Source organism: Phyllostomus discolor, chromosome 6 (assembly GCF_004126475.2).
Source record: "Phyllostomus discolor isolate MPI-MPIP mPhyDis1 chromosome 6, mPhyDis1.pri.v3, whole genome shotgun sequence".
Classification (NCBI taxonomy): Eukaryota; Metazoa; Chordata; class Mammalia; order Chiroptera; family Phyllostomidae; genus Phyllostomus; species Phyllostomus discolor.
This window is the reverse complement of record NC_040908.2, coordinates 30,516,793-30,533,767: the sequence shown is the minus strand read 5'-3', so window position 1 is coordinate 30,533,767 and position 16,975 is coordinate 30,516,793. Positions and strand designations below refer to the sequence as shown.

General features: G+C 42.2%; 1 protein-coding gene across 1 annotated transcript in view; it reads left to right on the top strand.

The window, feature by feature from the left end:
* Positions 1-16,975, top strand: part of LHCGR (luteinizing hormone/choriogonadotropin receptor) — a 54,841-nt gene that overhangs the window by 4,858 nt on the left and 33,008 nt on the right. Inside the window, exon 2 of the mRNA XM_028517495.2 lies at positions 16,430-16,501. Within this exon, the coding sequence (XP_028373296.1) occupies positions 16,430-16,501 (72 nt within the window). The remainder of the gene's footprint in view (positions 1-16,429; positions 16,502-16,975) is intronic.

Below are 16,975 nucleotides of genomic sequence, written 5' to 3'. Positions count from 1 at the left end.
ACAGAATAAGGTTGAATGGGTTTTTCCCTTATTATACTCTCAGGCTCTTTGGAGGAATTTTTTTAAGGGAAGATAATAACATCACCAAAAACAGTTGAGTAGATTAACAGATAGTTGTGCAAAAAGAAAAAATTCCAGTATGTAGTTCTTGACTAATAAACTTTCAAAATCATTCTTGGACAGTTAACTGCAAAGACATTAGGTAAAAATCATGATTTGGAGTCATTTCCCCATGAAGCTTCCCTCAGTGTACCCCCCCCACCCCTCCACCACCAACAACATACTTGCTTTGATTCCCTGGACTTATATACATTTTTGCACATATCCCACCACAACGTAACCACTTATTCAATGGGTGCCTCTTCTGCTAGAGCAGGGTTTCTCAACCTCAGCACAACTGGCATTTGGAGACAGACAAGCATTTGTTGGGGAGGGCTATTTTGCACACTGTGGGATGCTTAGCAGCATCCAGCACCGCTGGCCTTTACCTGCTAGATGCCGGCAGTGCTGCCCTCCCAAACTGTGGCAATCAAACATGTCTCTAGACGTTTGCCGAGTGGCCCCTGGGGGTAAAATTTGCCTCCCTTGGTTTTGAATCATTGTGTTAACGTAAGAACCAATTGAAGAGGTCTTTTCAACTCAAGATTCCCAGAATTTCTCAGGCAGTGTGGTTCAAGTGTTTACTGAGCTACACATAGGGAGCTCAGATGGAGGAGATAGCGAGATAATAACAATGAACCAATGCAAAAAGGAAACCCACGTGCTTTAGCATGCACCCTATCTGCATGCCATTTTAAAATTCCCCATCCTAGAGAACAGGGAAGCAAAGGGTGCTGTAGGCATGGGAAGGAGTTCACTGTGTTATGTCAACATCTAGGTCCCAGATTTTGCAGACCCCTGGTCTGTCCTTTGAAAGCTTCGGGGAAGTAAGACTGGAAGCTTACCTATATTAATATACTGCAGCCAGATTATTTTAATTTTTATTGTCTATTTAACTTACTAATTGGGAAAAAATCAGTCCCCAGACCAAAATTCATTAAAACAAAACAAAACCACCACCAAGGCAGCCTGAATTGAGACCAATGGATTTCTAGTCTAGACACCAGGTAGGAGCCCACACGACAGAGGAGAAGCCTACCAAATTTTTGCCAATAGGACAGTCTGTCCTATCCTCAGCTTCCCTAAACCTGACCAGACCAAAAAAATCTCAGAATTCAGAAGCTCACATCCCACTTCCCTACCCCACAAAAAAACAAAGGCCAGATAGTAGTTGATCTTGAACCTTAGTTCTGACTCAGCTCCCCCAGCTATAGCTTCAAGGCAATTCTTAAACATGACTGTGCCTATAAACAGGCTCCTTGGGGGAAGCTTTGCAAGAACCAGATTTTATTAGTTTAAAAATCATCCTTTTGGGGAAAGTGAATGATGGCCCCTAGAGAGACACTAAAAAGCAAGCAACGGAGTTCCCAAAGTCTCAGTGGAAGTGTAGAGCCAAACGGTTTGCATACAGACCCCTTTGGCATTGGACCCAGCTCCTGCCTTGGAGAGCAATAATTCCTTGACTTTTTTCCTGCCTTTTTAAAAAAAAATTTCAAAAGTAGTCTCAGATTAATTCAAGGCTCAAGTTCTGCTCCCTTACCCATCTCTATCTCCTTTCCAAGCCCCTCAGTTTGGTTTCTTTTCATGTCTTAAATTGAGGCCCAAAAGCTTTATTTCCAAAATATAATCTCCCAGAGTGGCTGCACCAGACAGTGTCTCAGCTGTGTGTAACTCTGATCTCACACAGGGACCCTTAAGGCCAGTTGAGCCACAGTGGTGGGGAGAGGCCCTGTCGCTCACTTCCAGAGCCCAGAGGGCTGGCTCCACGGGAGCATATGTGTTCTGTTCTGGTAGCTCCCCTTGGTGTGTGAAAAATCACATTTAATGCAGATTTTAGCAAGTCTCCCACCAACTATTTTTTAAGGAAGGGAATTAAAATAATCCCGCCCACCAAACAGGTGGGCTCTCTGACTTGGTGGGCAGCTTCTAGCAACTTCTCTGCATGGTCCTCATTTACTCCCAGCTTCTGCCTCACTGGGAGCTGAAACCCCCTCCTGGCCAGCAAACCCTTCACAGCTGCTCTGGGTGGCCCTGAATGAGTGGCTCTGCAATGCCACCTGAGCCAAATTCAGAATCATCCTTGACTCTGATGAAATGAGGTGACTCCTGGGTCCCTACTTCTATCTCATGAGCAAGAGCAGACAGCATTTCTGAGCCCACAAGGATGGGGCCGCTCTGGTATGACAGGGCAGGTTCCAACACAGCCCCCAGATTATCTGAATTGATCAAAGACCAGGACAAAGACCAGGCAGACCTGAGTTCTAGCACCAGGTCCTTCTCTCTAATTTACATTTTGGATTCAAGCTACTGAGAAAGCCTCAGTGCTGTCTGTAAAATGTATGTGATGATTACTGCCCAGTGGGTCTGACTGTGGTAAAGACAAACAAGACAGCAGAGCCAAAAGTGCCAGGAAATAAAGGCTTCACGTAGCTACAAAGTCTTATTATAACAATCTGATGATGCAGAGAACACTGCATTTACTGTTCGACCTCATAGCCCATATATGAGGTTAAACAGTCCATACCTATCATCCAGGGGCAAGCATGATGGGCTAGTCTAGTTCCTGGTAGATGTTAATTACAGAGAAGGGGAATCTTCTCAACCTCAAAGGGGAATAAGAATCCCAAAATAGCAGAGCTCATTATTGCCTAGAGTCTGATGTGCTGGTCTTTCCAGCCCAGACTGAGCTGCCTCTCAGACACACCAGCTAACACCTGATTATAAGCTATTTTCCATCATTCAATTGGTTCACTCCTATCTGCCGAGACAGAGCACCCAAACCCATTCTGCATGCTTTCTTTTCCCCATTCCCCATTCAGGTTGGAAACAAAAAACCTTCCGTTCAGATCTGTTGACCACTCAGGAACTAAATACTGAAAAGAACAGGTGAACATACAGGACCCAGTGACAGTCTTCAAACTAGGAGAGAGAGGACTACAGTTCTCAGATGGCTACAGGGAACAATAGAAAGTGATAAAAGCCAGATAAAGGTTATAAACAAAATCTGACAGGAGTTCAGAGGAGGGAGCCATCCTTTCTAGCCAGAGTAATAAAGAAACTTTGGTGGAGATATCTTTTGAGCTGTAGTATTTTAAGCATCACTCTCTATAGGGGCAGCTGTGTTAATGCAGTTATCCTGTAAGGTCAGTCCTGGCCTTTGACACCAACCTAGAAAAGCCACTGGAAAATCACTACTCTAGGTCTTCTGCTCTCACTGACCACAGCACATGCCCTGGCCGTGGGACAGTGGGCTACTTCCACTAGAAACCTTGGGTTGGGCTCTGGTGGAAGTTTCTCTCATTTGCAAGCACTGGAAATCAACTTTGAAGAATCATAACAGATAAATCTACTAGAGGAATAAGGAGGTAGAAGAATGCAGGCAAAATCCAGAGAGAATCTGGCATTTTAGCAGTAAAAGGTCAGGGAACTCCTTTCTAGATTCTACTTTTACAATGAATCAGCTCTGTAGACTCCTGTGTGTCCAGTACAGTTTTAAATTCCCAAGGACAGAATCTGATTGGCTCCCTGCTATCCCCCATCCCCAAGACAGAAGCATATGAGCACAGTCAGTGAGATAGATGCTTCTACCCTGATGCCATCAGCAATGAGATGCTTAGAAAGAAGGGGCATTTTTGAGCCAGGCAACCCCACAAATGTATCTACCAGAAAACACTCAAGCTGGTAATTTCAGGCACTTCAAGTGCATCCTCAGATTAATTAAAACATGTGGTATATCAGTTGCAACCACCTTTCACGGGCTTACTAAAAATTAAAATAAAATAAAGTAAAAGAGTTTTTAAGTTTCTGGAAACAGAATCTTATCATGAAAGAGCTTCCTGAAGCGTATCTGTGATGTCGCTGCCCTGACAGCATAATATTCTCTGCTTCTAAAAAGTATTTTTGAGAAATCATTACAGATGACACCAACATTCCCCCAGGAAGACTTCAACATGCAGTTTTATTTACCAGAATTACTCTTGTCATGTTATATTATTGCTAGAAGAATTCTAGTTTTGGGGATAAAGACTGGATCATTTTGCTTTGCGTTTTTAGGAAACTTTAAGTGGATTTTGAGTGAGCGCTTAGATGTTTTACCATTTTCCTTTGAGGCTTTATATTTTTAATTTAGTTGTAGCACAAGTGACTTGGAAAATCCATTATCCAGGAATCTTCTTGAACATCTTGCTTCACGTTATAATTCATAAATACCTAGCAGCATCTTGGGTGCTCTGGAATGGCTGTCTTAGAGGACAGTCACTCAAACTGTACTTCCCAAGGGGCGAGTTCCAACTGAGTAGTCTTTTTTAAATCAATGAGCAAATGTAAATTCTGAAGAGTGGCTCCCTAGGGTTGAAATATTTAATGGAAAGTTGTTTTTGGTCATTTCTTAAAAGCTATCTGTTAAGGCCTATAATAGATACCCGAACCCAAAAGAAAGGTGCCAACTTGGGACCGTTTACCCTTCCTCTCAGTTGTCTATGTATTATCAGAAGATAGTCAAATGTCAGGGACAAGTCACAGCTTTATAAGCTTAAGGATTTGTGACAAATTGAAGAGTACACTCCAAAGTATTGAAGCCACCCTAGCCCACCCCCGAGAAGGAAGTAGAGTTATCTATCATTAGGCACAAGTGGAGTAGCTTGAATTTTTCACAGCAAGCAGCTGTGAATTAGAAGTACTTATTGAGCTCTTATCTTGTGCTTGATGCTGTAGCAGTTTTATATAAACATTTTCTAATTTAATGTCAAAACTCTCTGAGTTAGCATCATCATCATTTCCAGATATGGAATGAGGCCTGGCTGCAGGGACTAGCTTCACTGCCCCACTATGCTGCTTCCAGAGAGCAAGCATGCAGCTGATGGTGAAGACACCTTCCTTAAAGAATGAAGCACCTGAGATAACCCTTTAACCACGTAGAATGTGACCAGCAGAGAAGTGCAGGTTTGCTAGGTGGTGGAGACAGAGTGACTGAAGGCAGGAAAGTGTGAGAAAAGTTCAGGAAGCACAGCGGTCTGGAATGTCTAGGAAGGCACTGTCCAGTAGAAATATAATGTGAGTCACATAGGTAATTTTTATTTTTTAATAACCACATTTAAAACACTTTGAAAAGGTGAAGTCAGTTTTAAGAAAATGTTTTGTTTAATCTGATATGTACAAACTGCTATTATTTCAACATGTAATCAATATAAAAATTATTGATGAGATACTTACCATTCTTTTTTGTGCCAGTCTTCAACATTTAGTGTGTATTTTGCACTCCCTGTGCATCTCAGTTTGGACTGGCCATATTTCAAGTGCTCAGCACAAGTTCAGCGTACCAGTTATATGAGGGGAATGGAGGGTGATAGGACTGACAAGTGAAGCTTGGGCCTTTACCTGGAGGCCCTGGAGTGCACGGCCGAGACATTTGCAGATATCTGAGTAGAAGAGGGACATGGTAGGAGGGGTCAGGAAGATTAATCTAGACTGAGCAGGGAAACCCAGGGCAGGGTGGGAGGAAACCAATTTGGGGAGCATAGAATAGTCAAGGTGGAGAGAAGAAAGGCCAAGAAGAGTGGCAATGGGAAAGGAATAAAGGGGCTAGAAGCAAGAGATGTCTGAGGCAGAATCTACCAGAGACTGGGTGCCTAATGGTAGAACAGAAGAAATCTTCATACAAGGCATCTGCTCAATTTCAGACAACAATGCATTAAAAACAATACCTGTGTAGCTATTAAGTGCTGAGGAGAACTGAGGAGAGAAAGAAAAACCATTCTGGTAGGCTTTGATGTTTCATGGAGGAAGAGGAATTTGAGCTGCATCTTTGATGTTGAAGATTGTGAGCACGTGCCATCGAGAAGGTGATGGCTCCGTCACAAGGCTAGGTTGTCACAGAAGAACCAGGGGATCATGTAGCAAGGTGCATGAACAAACCCCCAAAGGAAGAGTACTGACGTGATTTGATTAGTGAAGGACAGAGCACTGGACCAGGAATGAAGTAACCTGTGTTCTAATCTAGATCTGCCACTGAATGGCCACATGTTTTCAAGTCAAGAAGTCATTTCATTTTTCCTTACGTAAGGTTCTTCATCTGTAAAGTGAAGAGTGGCCCTTTCACTCTGGTTCCTTGAGCCTAATACAGTAAGTGCTTAAAGGTAGTCAAACAATAATCAAAACTACCTAGATGTATTTTTAAGGCATGTTCCAAGATTTTCTGATGTAAAACTTACCATATTGGATGTCCATCTATACTGACTTCATATTTCAGTTAACATTGAAGTCTCAGCTCCCTCAAGGTAAATGCTAAAGACAAGAGGTCAACCAATGAAGACATACCCAGTAATAAACTTACCAGATAGATCAATGCATTTGAAATCATGAAAATTTAAAAGTATTTGGAAAGAGGAAAGCAATTTTGTTTTATTCCAAGATGAAGACAAGTTTACTTAATAACTGAACAGTGCTGAAAAGAATACAAAAATTCTTAAGTCTCTGTTAAATGTATACAAAATACATGCTCCGTTTATAATAAATACACAAACATTAACATTCTTTTGATTTTAAATAAGGCAATGCTCCTCCCTCCCATTTCAATTAGTTCATTAGGCAAAAAACCTTTGACCATCTGATTTCTCTCCTTCCTCCCTCCCTTTGATTTTGTAGTGTTTTAAAATTCAGAATGTATAGCTCCAACAATAAACTAATCATCTGTAACAGATGAATGGATGTTTGTGTAGCTTTCCTAAATCAATAATATAGATGGCTTTTCTAAACAATTAGAGGGAAGTGAATAAAAATATTTCACTGCTGCCATGCTGGGCAGAAGTGAGGCAGGATAGAACAAAGCTGGGAAAACTCACTGGCAACTAGAATGGGGAACTTGAGACACACAGCTGATTCAGACTGGTCTCATCCAGCACTCTGACTCACCTGCCTCCTTCTCTCTTGCACAACCACTCCCTCCCTCAAGCATTAAGCCCTTAGAACAATTAGGTTCTGATCAGCATCAAATAATCTTAGCAACAAAGCCTCGGGTCTGTTGACCACAAAGAGAGAATTCTGGTCAAACCAGAGATAACATCCAGGCCTCAGTTTTATTTCAGCTCTAGGCCCAGAAAAGCAGCAAAACCAGACAAAGAGATGCCATGGCTGCCATCAGGACCAGATGCAGTGACCAGTCAGTGACCAATCAGTAGGGGCATGTCCCTAACCCTATAGGCTCATTTTGATGAATAAGGATATTAAAGGACACATCTGGAAAGCTGATAAATATTCTACAACATTGAGATCCTCCCCTGAAAACTCCCCTAAAATTCCCACCTTTAGGAAGCAGGTAAACACACTTAAGCCAAAGGACTCAGTGCACACACACTTTCTAGAGCACACCCATGCCTTCTTTCTTCAGTTATACATCTTTGTTTTCTCTGTCCTGAGCTCTATGTGTCCCCATGAGACCTGCAACCAGGGGAGCAGCAGGCAGCAATAGCTCACCCCAGACTAACCCCCTGAACCTGTCTCCTAGACCCCTCCTTTTGCCTCTGTAACTTGTTTCCTGAGTCCATGCAGCCCAGCTGGCTTACTTCTTCTACCTCTGTGACTTACTTTCTAAAAAGCCAAGGCAGCTCTCCGAGCAGCTGGCTCAATTCTTTTTTGAGTGTACTTTTGCTTTGCTTACTAATTAAACTTCTTGCGCTAGAGGCCTTGGCTCCGAATTCTTTCTTTGTTGAACTCAAGAACCAAGACCTAATGCCACTAGTAACAGAAGGAAAGGTGAGAGCTCCAGCAAAATGACCAAAGACCTTACCCAGGCTTTGAAGACTCCAGATTGGTGTTGCATTTCTTCCCCGGCTCTCATCTCCCTCTGACCCTGCTCAGCCTGTGGGCCTCAGAAGTGGTCCTGCCCTGGGAACCATCTGTGTATTCTAAGCTCTTAAAAGCCAAGGGGAAGTGGGGAACCTATATTTGTTATTGGTTTTATGTTCTGCCCATCTTTAAAAGGAGAGAGTGTACCCACTGAACCATATTTTCCATTTACCTAGAGAGTTTGCTATTTAAGGGAACTTTGCATGGAATCCTTTCATAGAAAAAAGAACCATTTGATAATGCAAATGTCTCCCAGTTGATAGGTTTTGTAAGCAAGGACTTCCAAATCTTGGGTTTCCTTGAAGGGGAACACAGAGCCCTCTGAACTCTGAAGCTCTCCAACTAACTTTGTTTTTAGGGTTAATAGTCCAGTAAACTGGGCAGATTAGCTCCTCTGAAGGCCATCTGTGTTATTAAACTCAGAAGAGAAAAAGAAGAGGGGCTCAAGGCCCACCCTTGAGTACTCAAGAGACATTAGGAACAATTAGGGAAGACCTGATAATGTGGAATCACCCTCTTCAAGGTGATGGGGTTTATCTGAAAGCTATTTTCTTCTCTGTAAGCAAAGCCTCTGGTGCTGGGTGCTTGGCAATTAGGGGTAGCTGGGAAGGGACCTGAGTTAGGCACCCAAGTGCAAAAGTTGATGGGAAGAAGCTCTGAAGGTAGGATAGCCCTTCTAAGTAGTCCGACCTTGAGACTGCATTGACAAGTCACTGGATGTGGTCTGCCCAGGAAAGAAGATGTGACCTTGTTTGAGGTGGTGTTTTGGTCTCTGGGTAATTCCAGGAAAGCAACTCAGCTGGAAGTTTTAGCTGTCCACTCTCCCATGTGCTGGGGTAATTTTGGCAGCTCACCACAGAATACACTACAGGAAACCCAGCTACACTGGGTACGCCCTACACAAGGTCCCCATCTGTGTTAGGGGGCCCAGTTTAAAAGTCAGAACCCAGCAGTGAAAGAAACTATGTTGATCCTAACCAAATAGCAACCAGGAACTGTTTGGGTCATCAGTCTGTCTTGGCTCCTCTAAGGGGCCAAGATACAGGAATACAGGGGTTTTGTTTTGTTTTGTTTTGTTTTGTTTTGTTTTGTTTTTGAGAAGAAGGCAGGGCAGGGGCTCCATTCCTAGATGGAGTCTGGGAAGACAAGACAAGCTACAGGTTAAGGAATCAAGGCAAAAACAAGCACCAACATGGTGTGGGGGGAAGCAGGTATAATCCAAGGCACTGCAGGCACATTCCTACACTCCAAATATTGTTGGGCTTAATGTAGACAATGCAGAGAGACACAGACCATCACCAGAGTCATAACCAATTACACGATCCCAAAAATAGAGTGAGTGCTTTATTCTAATCCTAAGGGATAGAGACTACTTCTACCTCAGCTTCATAACTGGAAGGGTTGAGGAACTTGCAGGCAGGATTCTTGAACAGATGGAGGTTCCAGAAATGATGAAACTAAGTCAACCTTTATCATCCGATCTAAGTATTTGTTTCAACATCTGCGCCAAAGGCACTTGGGCAAGACAGGATTTGGCCATAATCCAGGTGTCACCTGTGTTACATCATTCATTCATGTAGACATCAAAGTTTAAAACTGTACATAGGACTGTGAAAATGTAATAAATGTAAGCAGCTACATGGTTTCCCAGTCATATTCTTCCACAGCCATCTCACTGTTCAAGAAGCAGAGAGACCTCCCCACCCTGCAAGTTCAAACTCCCATCTGCCCGCTAAGCCTGGCTCTCTACCACCCATCTGAGATGATGCCCAGTTTGGGAGTGCCGCTCTCTTTGAGACAGAACAGGCTCTGTCTCTCTTTTATTTTTTTGTTTGCTTTATGCATAGTTTTCATGCCTTTTTTGACCCTGGACAGCAGAGTCACCGAACTATCCTTGCCTTGGCCCTTTTTCCCCAGTTCTCCTTGGCTTCTACTCTATACCTAATGATACCGACTAGACCTCTTCACAGAGTTCCTGAAGTTCACAAAATTTTTGGATACATGTAGGTCTACCTTCAAAAAAAAATTAAGGAAGGAAAAAAAGAAAGAAGGAAGGAGAGAGGAAAGTGAAGGAAGGACTCAATACATCAAAATAAAACATTTTTTCTTTTCCATTTGTCTCATAGGTACAGAGGGTTAAGTTGATCATATTTCTTTATTCAAGTGACATTATCATTGGTCCATTCAAAGTCTCTTTCTGTTTTTAGTAACTTATTTTATCCTCTTCCACTTCCTTCTCACTCACCTAGGGCACCCATCCTAATTTATGTTTATATGTTCTTTTTTAAAATGTCTATGTTTGATGGGCAAGTATTTTAGTTCTGCAAGTAGTATTTTATATATATATCATTAATTTCTTACTTTTTTCTCTCAGTACCATGATTCTAAGATCAATGCATGCTGCTCTGTGTGTCTTTAAACTCTCACTGCCAACTGCTGACCGATTAGTTAGGTGTCTACTGTCCACATTTTACCATTGTCTCCTTCAGCAGTGGACACCCAGTATGCCTCCAGCCCACCCAGTGCCACATGCTGTGAAGAAAATCCCTGTGCAGTTGCCCTTAAGTTTCAGTGTGAGAATTTCTCTGGGACATATGCAGAAGTAGAACAGCAGGGTAATTAGGACAATCACATTGCTAAAAGTTTCTGGCTTCATGGAAAGAATCACAGAAGCATCCATCAAAGAACAGAGTGCCTTAAAGGAAGTACATTCAAATGATTATGAACAAATCATGAGTCATGTGAACAAACAAGTTTAAATACAGGAAACAGGCACTTGAATGCTTAGGAACTGCTGCCAATTGAAGATGCATCAGAAATAAAGACATGACATCTCTAAAATAAAAACATAAGTCAGTGAAAAAAATGGTTTTGGATTCATAAAACCATATTTTCCACATGGCTTCAAGAGAATACATCTGTTGTGAAAAGCTCAGTGCTCCTGCCTCACCCAACCTCTCTCCCCATTCTCTGGCCCCCAGGCTTTTATCTTCCCCCATCCACATCCACATAGCTCCCTGCTGTCCGCTCAGTGACTCTTTTACAGTTGGAACTCAATCACTCTGCCTGCCTTTCCTGCTCTGCAGCATCAACATCAACTGCAAAATTTCATCTTGCACCAGGGCTGCTCCGTAGTCACTGGGGACAGCCAGTGCCTGATCTACTGCTTCTCTCACTTCTGTCTGACCTTTGCTCCTCATCCCTCATCCCTACATCAATCAAAAGCTCAAACAACTTCCCTGGTCAAATCTGAGCCAAACTGCTCTGCTGGGAGCCACGCTGTGCCCCCTATTGGAGGAGGAGACTGCCTGCGGAGAGGCTCCGGCTTCTGGGCTCCATTTGCATATAAATGGCTCTGAAGGGTTCAGTTGAAGCTTTTATGTAAACACTCTCCAAAATATGCTCTGCACTGCATTATCCCCAGCAATAAAGATTCTGGAATCAGAATTTGGCTGTCAGTTTTATTGATGTTGCATGGGGTACAGTAGAATACAGCTTTCTCTTCTGGAAATTTATTGACTTGGCAGTGCAGAGAGCAATAAAACTGTGTTTTTAATCAGTAAACCAAGCAGACATGATTCCAGAAGAAATATAGGAAACAAACATGCCATCGTAAGAATATTTCTCCCCCACTGTCCCTGTTCTTCTTGGATGCCCTGTTAAGTAAGTTTGGGTATTGAACAATGTGCTTGAGGGGGCTGTCTTCATAAATAGATTCAGAGGACCAAGTTTGGATTACTTCCTCAAGACTGTACCATCTCTAAGAGACTGTTGAGTGAATGAATTTTTCTGAAATAAAATTTCTTTGCATTAGCCCCAAGAGAGGAACTGTTGGTGAGGTGCTTTGCAGGAGGAATATCGAGACAGGCCTCCTCTCAAGATAAGCAAGGTTACAGACCTGCCCCTCCACCATGCTCACTGAAAGAAAGTGGGTTACCTGGGTATATATCCAAAGGAAATCAAATCACTATCTTTAGTGATATCTGCACTCTCACATTCACTGCAGCATTATTCATGATAGACAAGATAAGGAAACAATCTAAATGTCCTTTGTTAATATGACAAGAACAGTTTGCGTGACATCAATGTTACCTGGCAGCCAAGGAGAGTGGACTGGAATGCACATGTATGAACAATGACAACTTCACTGTACTAGTCAGTGAGGGCAGTAGACACCATTGAGTGAGCATGTGTGCTAAGTGGCCATCACATTCAAAATGACTGAGTAAGAACAGCAATCAGCGACTGACAGTGTGAGAACCAGAAGCTGATCTGGGGATTCCAAAAACTACTGGCTTTTCCAAAAACTAAAATCACCTTTGAAAGGGAAGAGACTTCAGAACGTTGATGAGATTCAGGAAAGTATGACAGGGCAGCTAATGGCAATTCCAAAAAAGGATTTTGCAGAGTGTTTTGAATAGTGGAAGAGACCTTGGGAGAACTGTGTGAGGTCCCAAGGTGCCTACTTTGAAGGGGACTAAGGCATCATTGTCCTATGTACAATGTTTCTTGTATCTTCAATAAATGTCTATTTTTCATATTACATGGCTGGATACCTTCTGGACAGACCCCATAGGTGTATATACACGCACAATGGAATGATTTTCAGCCATAAAAAGAAAAGAAGAAAAGTGGCATCTGTAACAACATGGAATGAACCTGAAGGACATTGTGCTTAGTGAAATGAGCCAAACAGAGTAAGACAAATACTGTACAATATCACTTTTATGTGCACTCTAAAAAATGTTTTTAAAGTGGATTTCATTGAAACAGAGAATAGAATGGTTGCCTGGGCCTGGGAGGGGAGAAAAATGGAGAGACCTAGGTCAAAGTTATATCAGTTATAAGAGTAAGTTCTCAGGATCCACTGCACAGCATGGTGACTATAGGTAACAACACAGTGTTGTACACTTTAAAGTTGCTGTGAGTTGATCTTAAGTGTTCCCACCATGTTACAGAACAAGACCAAGTGGGGGGACTCAATTATTGGCCCACCCAGGGACGCCAAAAACTGTTACAGAACAGGCCCACACACAGGTCCAAGGGGGGTACGGTATACTATTACTGAAAGGAACCCCCCCAGATTCATCACGTCTGCCACCTTAGGAAAGACGTCTCTCAATGCCAGAGATTTGTGAAAAGGAAAGGAAATGTTTATTTAAAGCTATACAGACTTAAAGTAGTGACCTAATGTCTTCATTAAAATATCAAAGTCCTTTAGGATACCCACAGGTGCCCACAGGGCTTCCTTCTCCCCCTGCCCTAATTTGGGGTACCATAACTCCAGAAAAGAAGCAAATGTCCCCGTTTCAGGCTGCTGGCACCACCAGCTGTGTCTCTGTCCAGGGAGGATCTCTAATTAATCCAAAGCCATGTGGCACCTTCTCTTGGCCTATTGGCAAGAATTCCTTCACCCTTCTTCCAGGCAAAGTCTCCCCTGCTTCCCGGGCCATGCAGCCTAAGGGAGCACCCCAAAGCCACGTGGTCCTCTTCTACCAAAGCTGCAGGGGTCCCCACTCTGGACAAAGCTGCATGGTTCTTCTCGGAAAAGCTGCAGGGACCCCCACTCTGGCAAAGCTGCATGGTCCTCTCTACCCAAGCTGTGGGGGTCCCCACTCTTGACAGAAGCACGTGGCTCTGTCCTACATGGCCATAGCCGCATGGTCCTCTCTCTAACGGCTGCCATGTCTGGGTTTAAATCCCCGAGCCAATCTTCCCCTGCAGCCCCATTTCCAACTCCTCCCACAATTAGCTGCATTTGCCAGTACTCTCATATCCTTCCAGCTTTACTGGGCTGCTATAGTGGGTCTGGGCAGATGCGGCCATGGCGTGGAGTCAATCATATCTAAGCTCTCATGCAGGCACTGTAACTAGGAGGAGTTGCCTCCCAGTTACATCTTGGGTAGAAGTCACTTCCATCCCCCTGGCTCAAAGCATGGCCACAGCTATTTAACCTATCCATGTAGCCAGTTAAAGGTTATAGATGTTTTTTATCTTCTTTTTTTTTAGATAATTCCCTTTAACATTTCATAAAATAAGGGCTTGGTGATGATGAACTCCTTTAACTTGACCTTATCTGAGAAGCACTTTATCTGCCCTTCCATTCTAAATGAAAGGTTTGCTGGATAGAGCAATCTGGGATGTAGGTCCTTGACTTTCATGACTTGGAATACTTCTTTCCATGTATAGTAAAATGACAGCAAACTCACAATTATTAACAACCACACCTAAAACAAAAACAAAAAGAAACTTAGCAAACAATAAAACAGGAACAGAATCACAGAAATGGAGATCACATGGAGGGTTAGCAACAGGGGAGTGGGAGGAGGAGAGAGGAGGAAAAGGTACGGAGAATAAGTAGCATAGATGGTAGGTAGAAAATAGATAGGGGGAGGGCAAGAATAGTATGGGAAATGTAGAAGCTAAAGAACTTATGACACATGGACATGAACTAAAGGGGGGGAATGTGGGTGGGAGAGGATGTGCAGGGTGGAGAGGAATGAAGGGGGGGTAATGGGACAACTGTAATAGCATAATCAATAAAATATATTTTTTAAAAGAAAAAAAAATGACACATGGACAAAACCAAGGGGGAGGGTGGAAGCAAGGGAGGGAGGTGGGTTTGGCTGGGGTAGGGGGGCAGGCAGAAAATGCAGACAACTGTAATTGAACAACAATAAAGTAATTTTAATAAATAAATAAATAAATAAAAGGTTATAGATGTGACCTTAAATGACCTTAAATGAACTTAAATGATCTTAAATAGCCATGCCATGGATTAGCTGCAAAGCTGTTGCTGTACAAAACAGCTCTACATGTTCCTGCTCCATGTGTCCCTTCCCCCAACTCACACCTGAGCAGGGAAGGGGGAGGACATCTTATATGTCTTTCTAATATTTCCTAGATATCTTGAGTTCTGGACCCCATTCCAAATCCCTATTTGGGGCCCCTCTCTGGGCTGCACCCTGTATCAGCCACACATACAAAAAAGAGTTAACTATGTGAGGTGAGGGAAATGTTAATTATTTTCATCTTGGTAATCACTGCACAATGAATGTGTATATCAAATCATCACATTGTACATCTTAAATATATACAATTATATTTGTCAATAATCCCTCAATAAAGTTGAGGGAAACAAAAAACAAAGAGAAAGTCGGTTAGAAATCACATGCTTTGGCCCAATATTGAACAGTGGAAAGGACACTTGGCTTCATTCTGCTTAGTCATGTTACCTTGTTCAAATGAGTTACTCTTTTTGTGATCCAGTTCCTTCTGCTATCAAAGGGGAATTTCCCACCTCACTCCATTGTTGAGTGTATATAACAAGGCTAGAGGTGGCTGTGCATCACTGCATAGCACCTTATACCAGCAGCAAGTCTCTTCTGGAGATATAAGGCATCTCACTGACTCAAATCTGCACATCATGGTGGTATTCTTTTCTAGCAGCCAAGGCAGTCTCTGCTGCACAGACACATGAAGATCAAGGCGGAACTCCCACCTCTGTTCTCATACTCATGATATTCATGTCCCACCTGAAATGTCTTGCTCCAGTCCCCTTTTCTCCCCCAGCCCTTGAGCTAAAACTGTGAACCATTGTAGATGCTTAATAAATGGTGGCTGAACATTCATTCCTGGCAGATGCTTTCTCCTGATTTATCTTAACCCCACATTGCTTTATCACTCGTACATCATCCTGTTCAGGTTCTTGCTGTTGCCAAGTAATCACTCTATTCTCAACTCTTACGTAATACATGATTTTTGTCTCAATTCAAAAACACTTAGATTGTTCCTTTGGATATAAGTAAGGGTCTGAAAGAAATGCTCTTTAGATGTTCCCCCAAAATGGCATGAGATGCCTATGTGATTTAACCATATTAGCAAGTGCTCTTGGGATAATATGGAAATAGGCCACCTGGAGGGGATAGACCATGTTCTCAAAGAATCTTCCCTTCTCCTGTCTGCCTGATTTTCAATTGTATTTTCACCATTCATTTCTCCACTCTACCCAAGAAAGCTTCTTTTCTATCCTCCCAGCCAAACCTATAGGGCTGCTACAGAACAACGTATTAACTATTTACTTAGTACCAAGCCCTGTTCTTTAAATGCATTACCTTGATTAATCGTCATAACAACCCTCTGAAATTGGAATTATTATTTCCATTTTGCAGATGAAGAAACTGAAAGAGAGTGCTTAAATAACATGCTCAGGGTCACATAGCCAGGTAGAGAGAGAGTGGGGATTTGAACCTGGGTGTGTCTGATCCCAAAGTTCAAGATATTAATCCAAAAATCACACACTGATAGAGAGCAAGAATAAGTCATAGCACATATTTTTATGGATGTAAGTTGGAATTCTCAAGCTAAATTCAGTTGTTGAGAACTCCGTAGTCTCACATGCACATACACACCCCACATTTTATTCATGAAAATAAAAGGCACCCAATCTTAAATCTTAAACTCTTGGCTTTTCTTCTTTCTTTTCTAGATCACTTGGCTATCTCCCTATCAACGTAATTCCACCTCAAGCTTTCAGAGGACTTAATGAGCTCATAAAAATGTAAGTAAGCTACTGCATATCAAAAGACATTCATAATTGGAATAATACATTTTTTCTAAGAGAAATCATATTTGAAAGGAGATAATTTTTCTAGGAGAGCAACTGTATTTGGGAAACCCTAATACTTTATCTTTTTTAATACAAATAATATCTAGGGCCCTTTAAAGAAAGGTATGGTTTTCAAGAGTCATTAAAATCTAGATAATTAACCTTGCTTCAATGAACTGAATGCATTTTGATTAAGTGATGATAAACTTCTCAAGTAGAAAAGATGAGAGATTCCACTCATAAAAATTCTCCTGCTAGTGCAGCTATTCCCTCGTGTCATATTTTTAGATAACACCCACATAGAAGAAAATGTGTCGGAAGTTTATTGTGCATGAGAAGATAATCTTTGTATCTAAAATATAATAAGTGTAAGACAAAAAATACAATATTTATAGCCTTACTGATAAAAGGCATTTATCAAAGTGT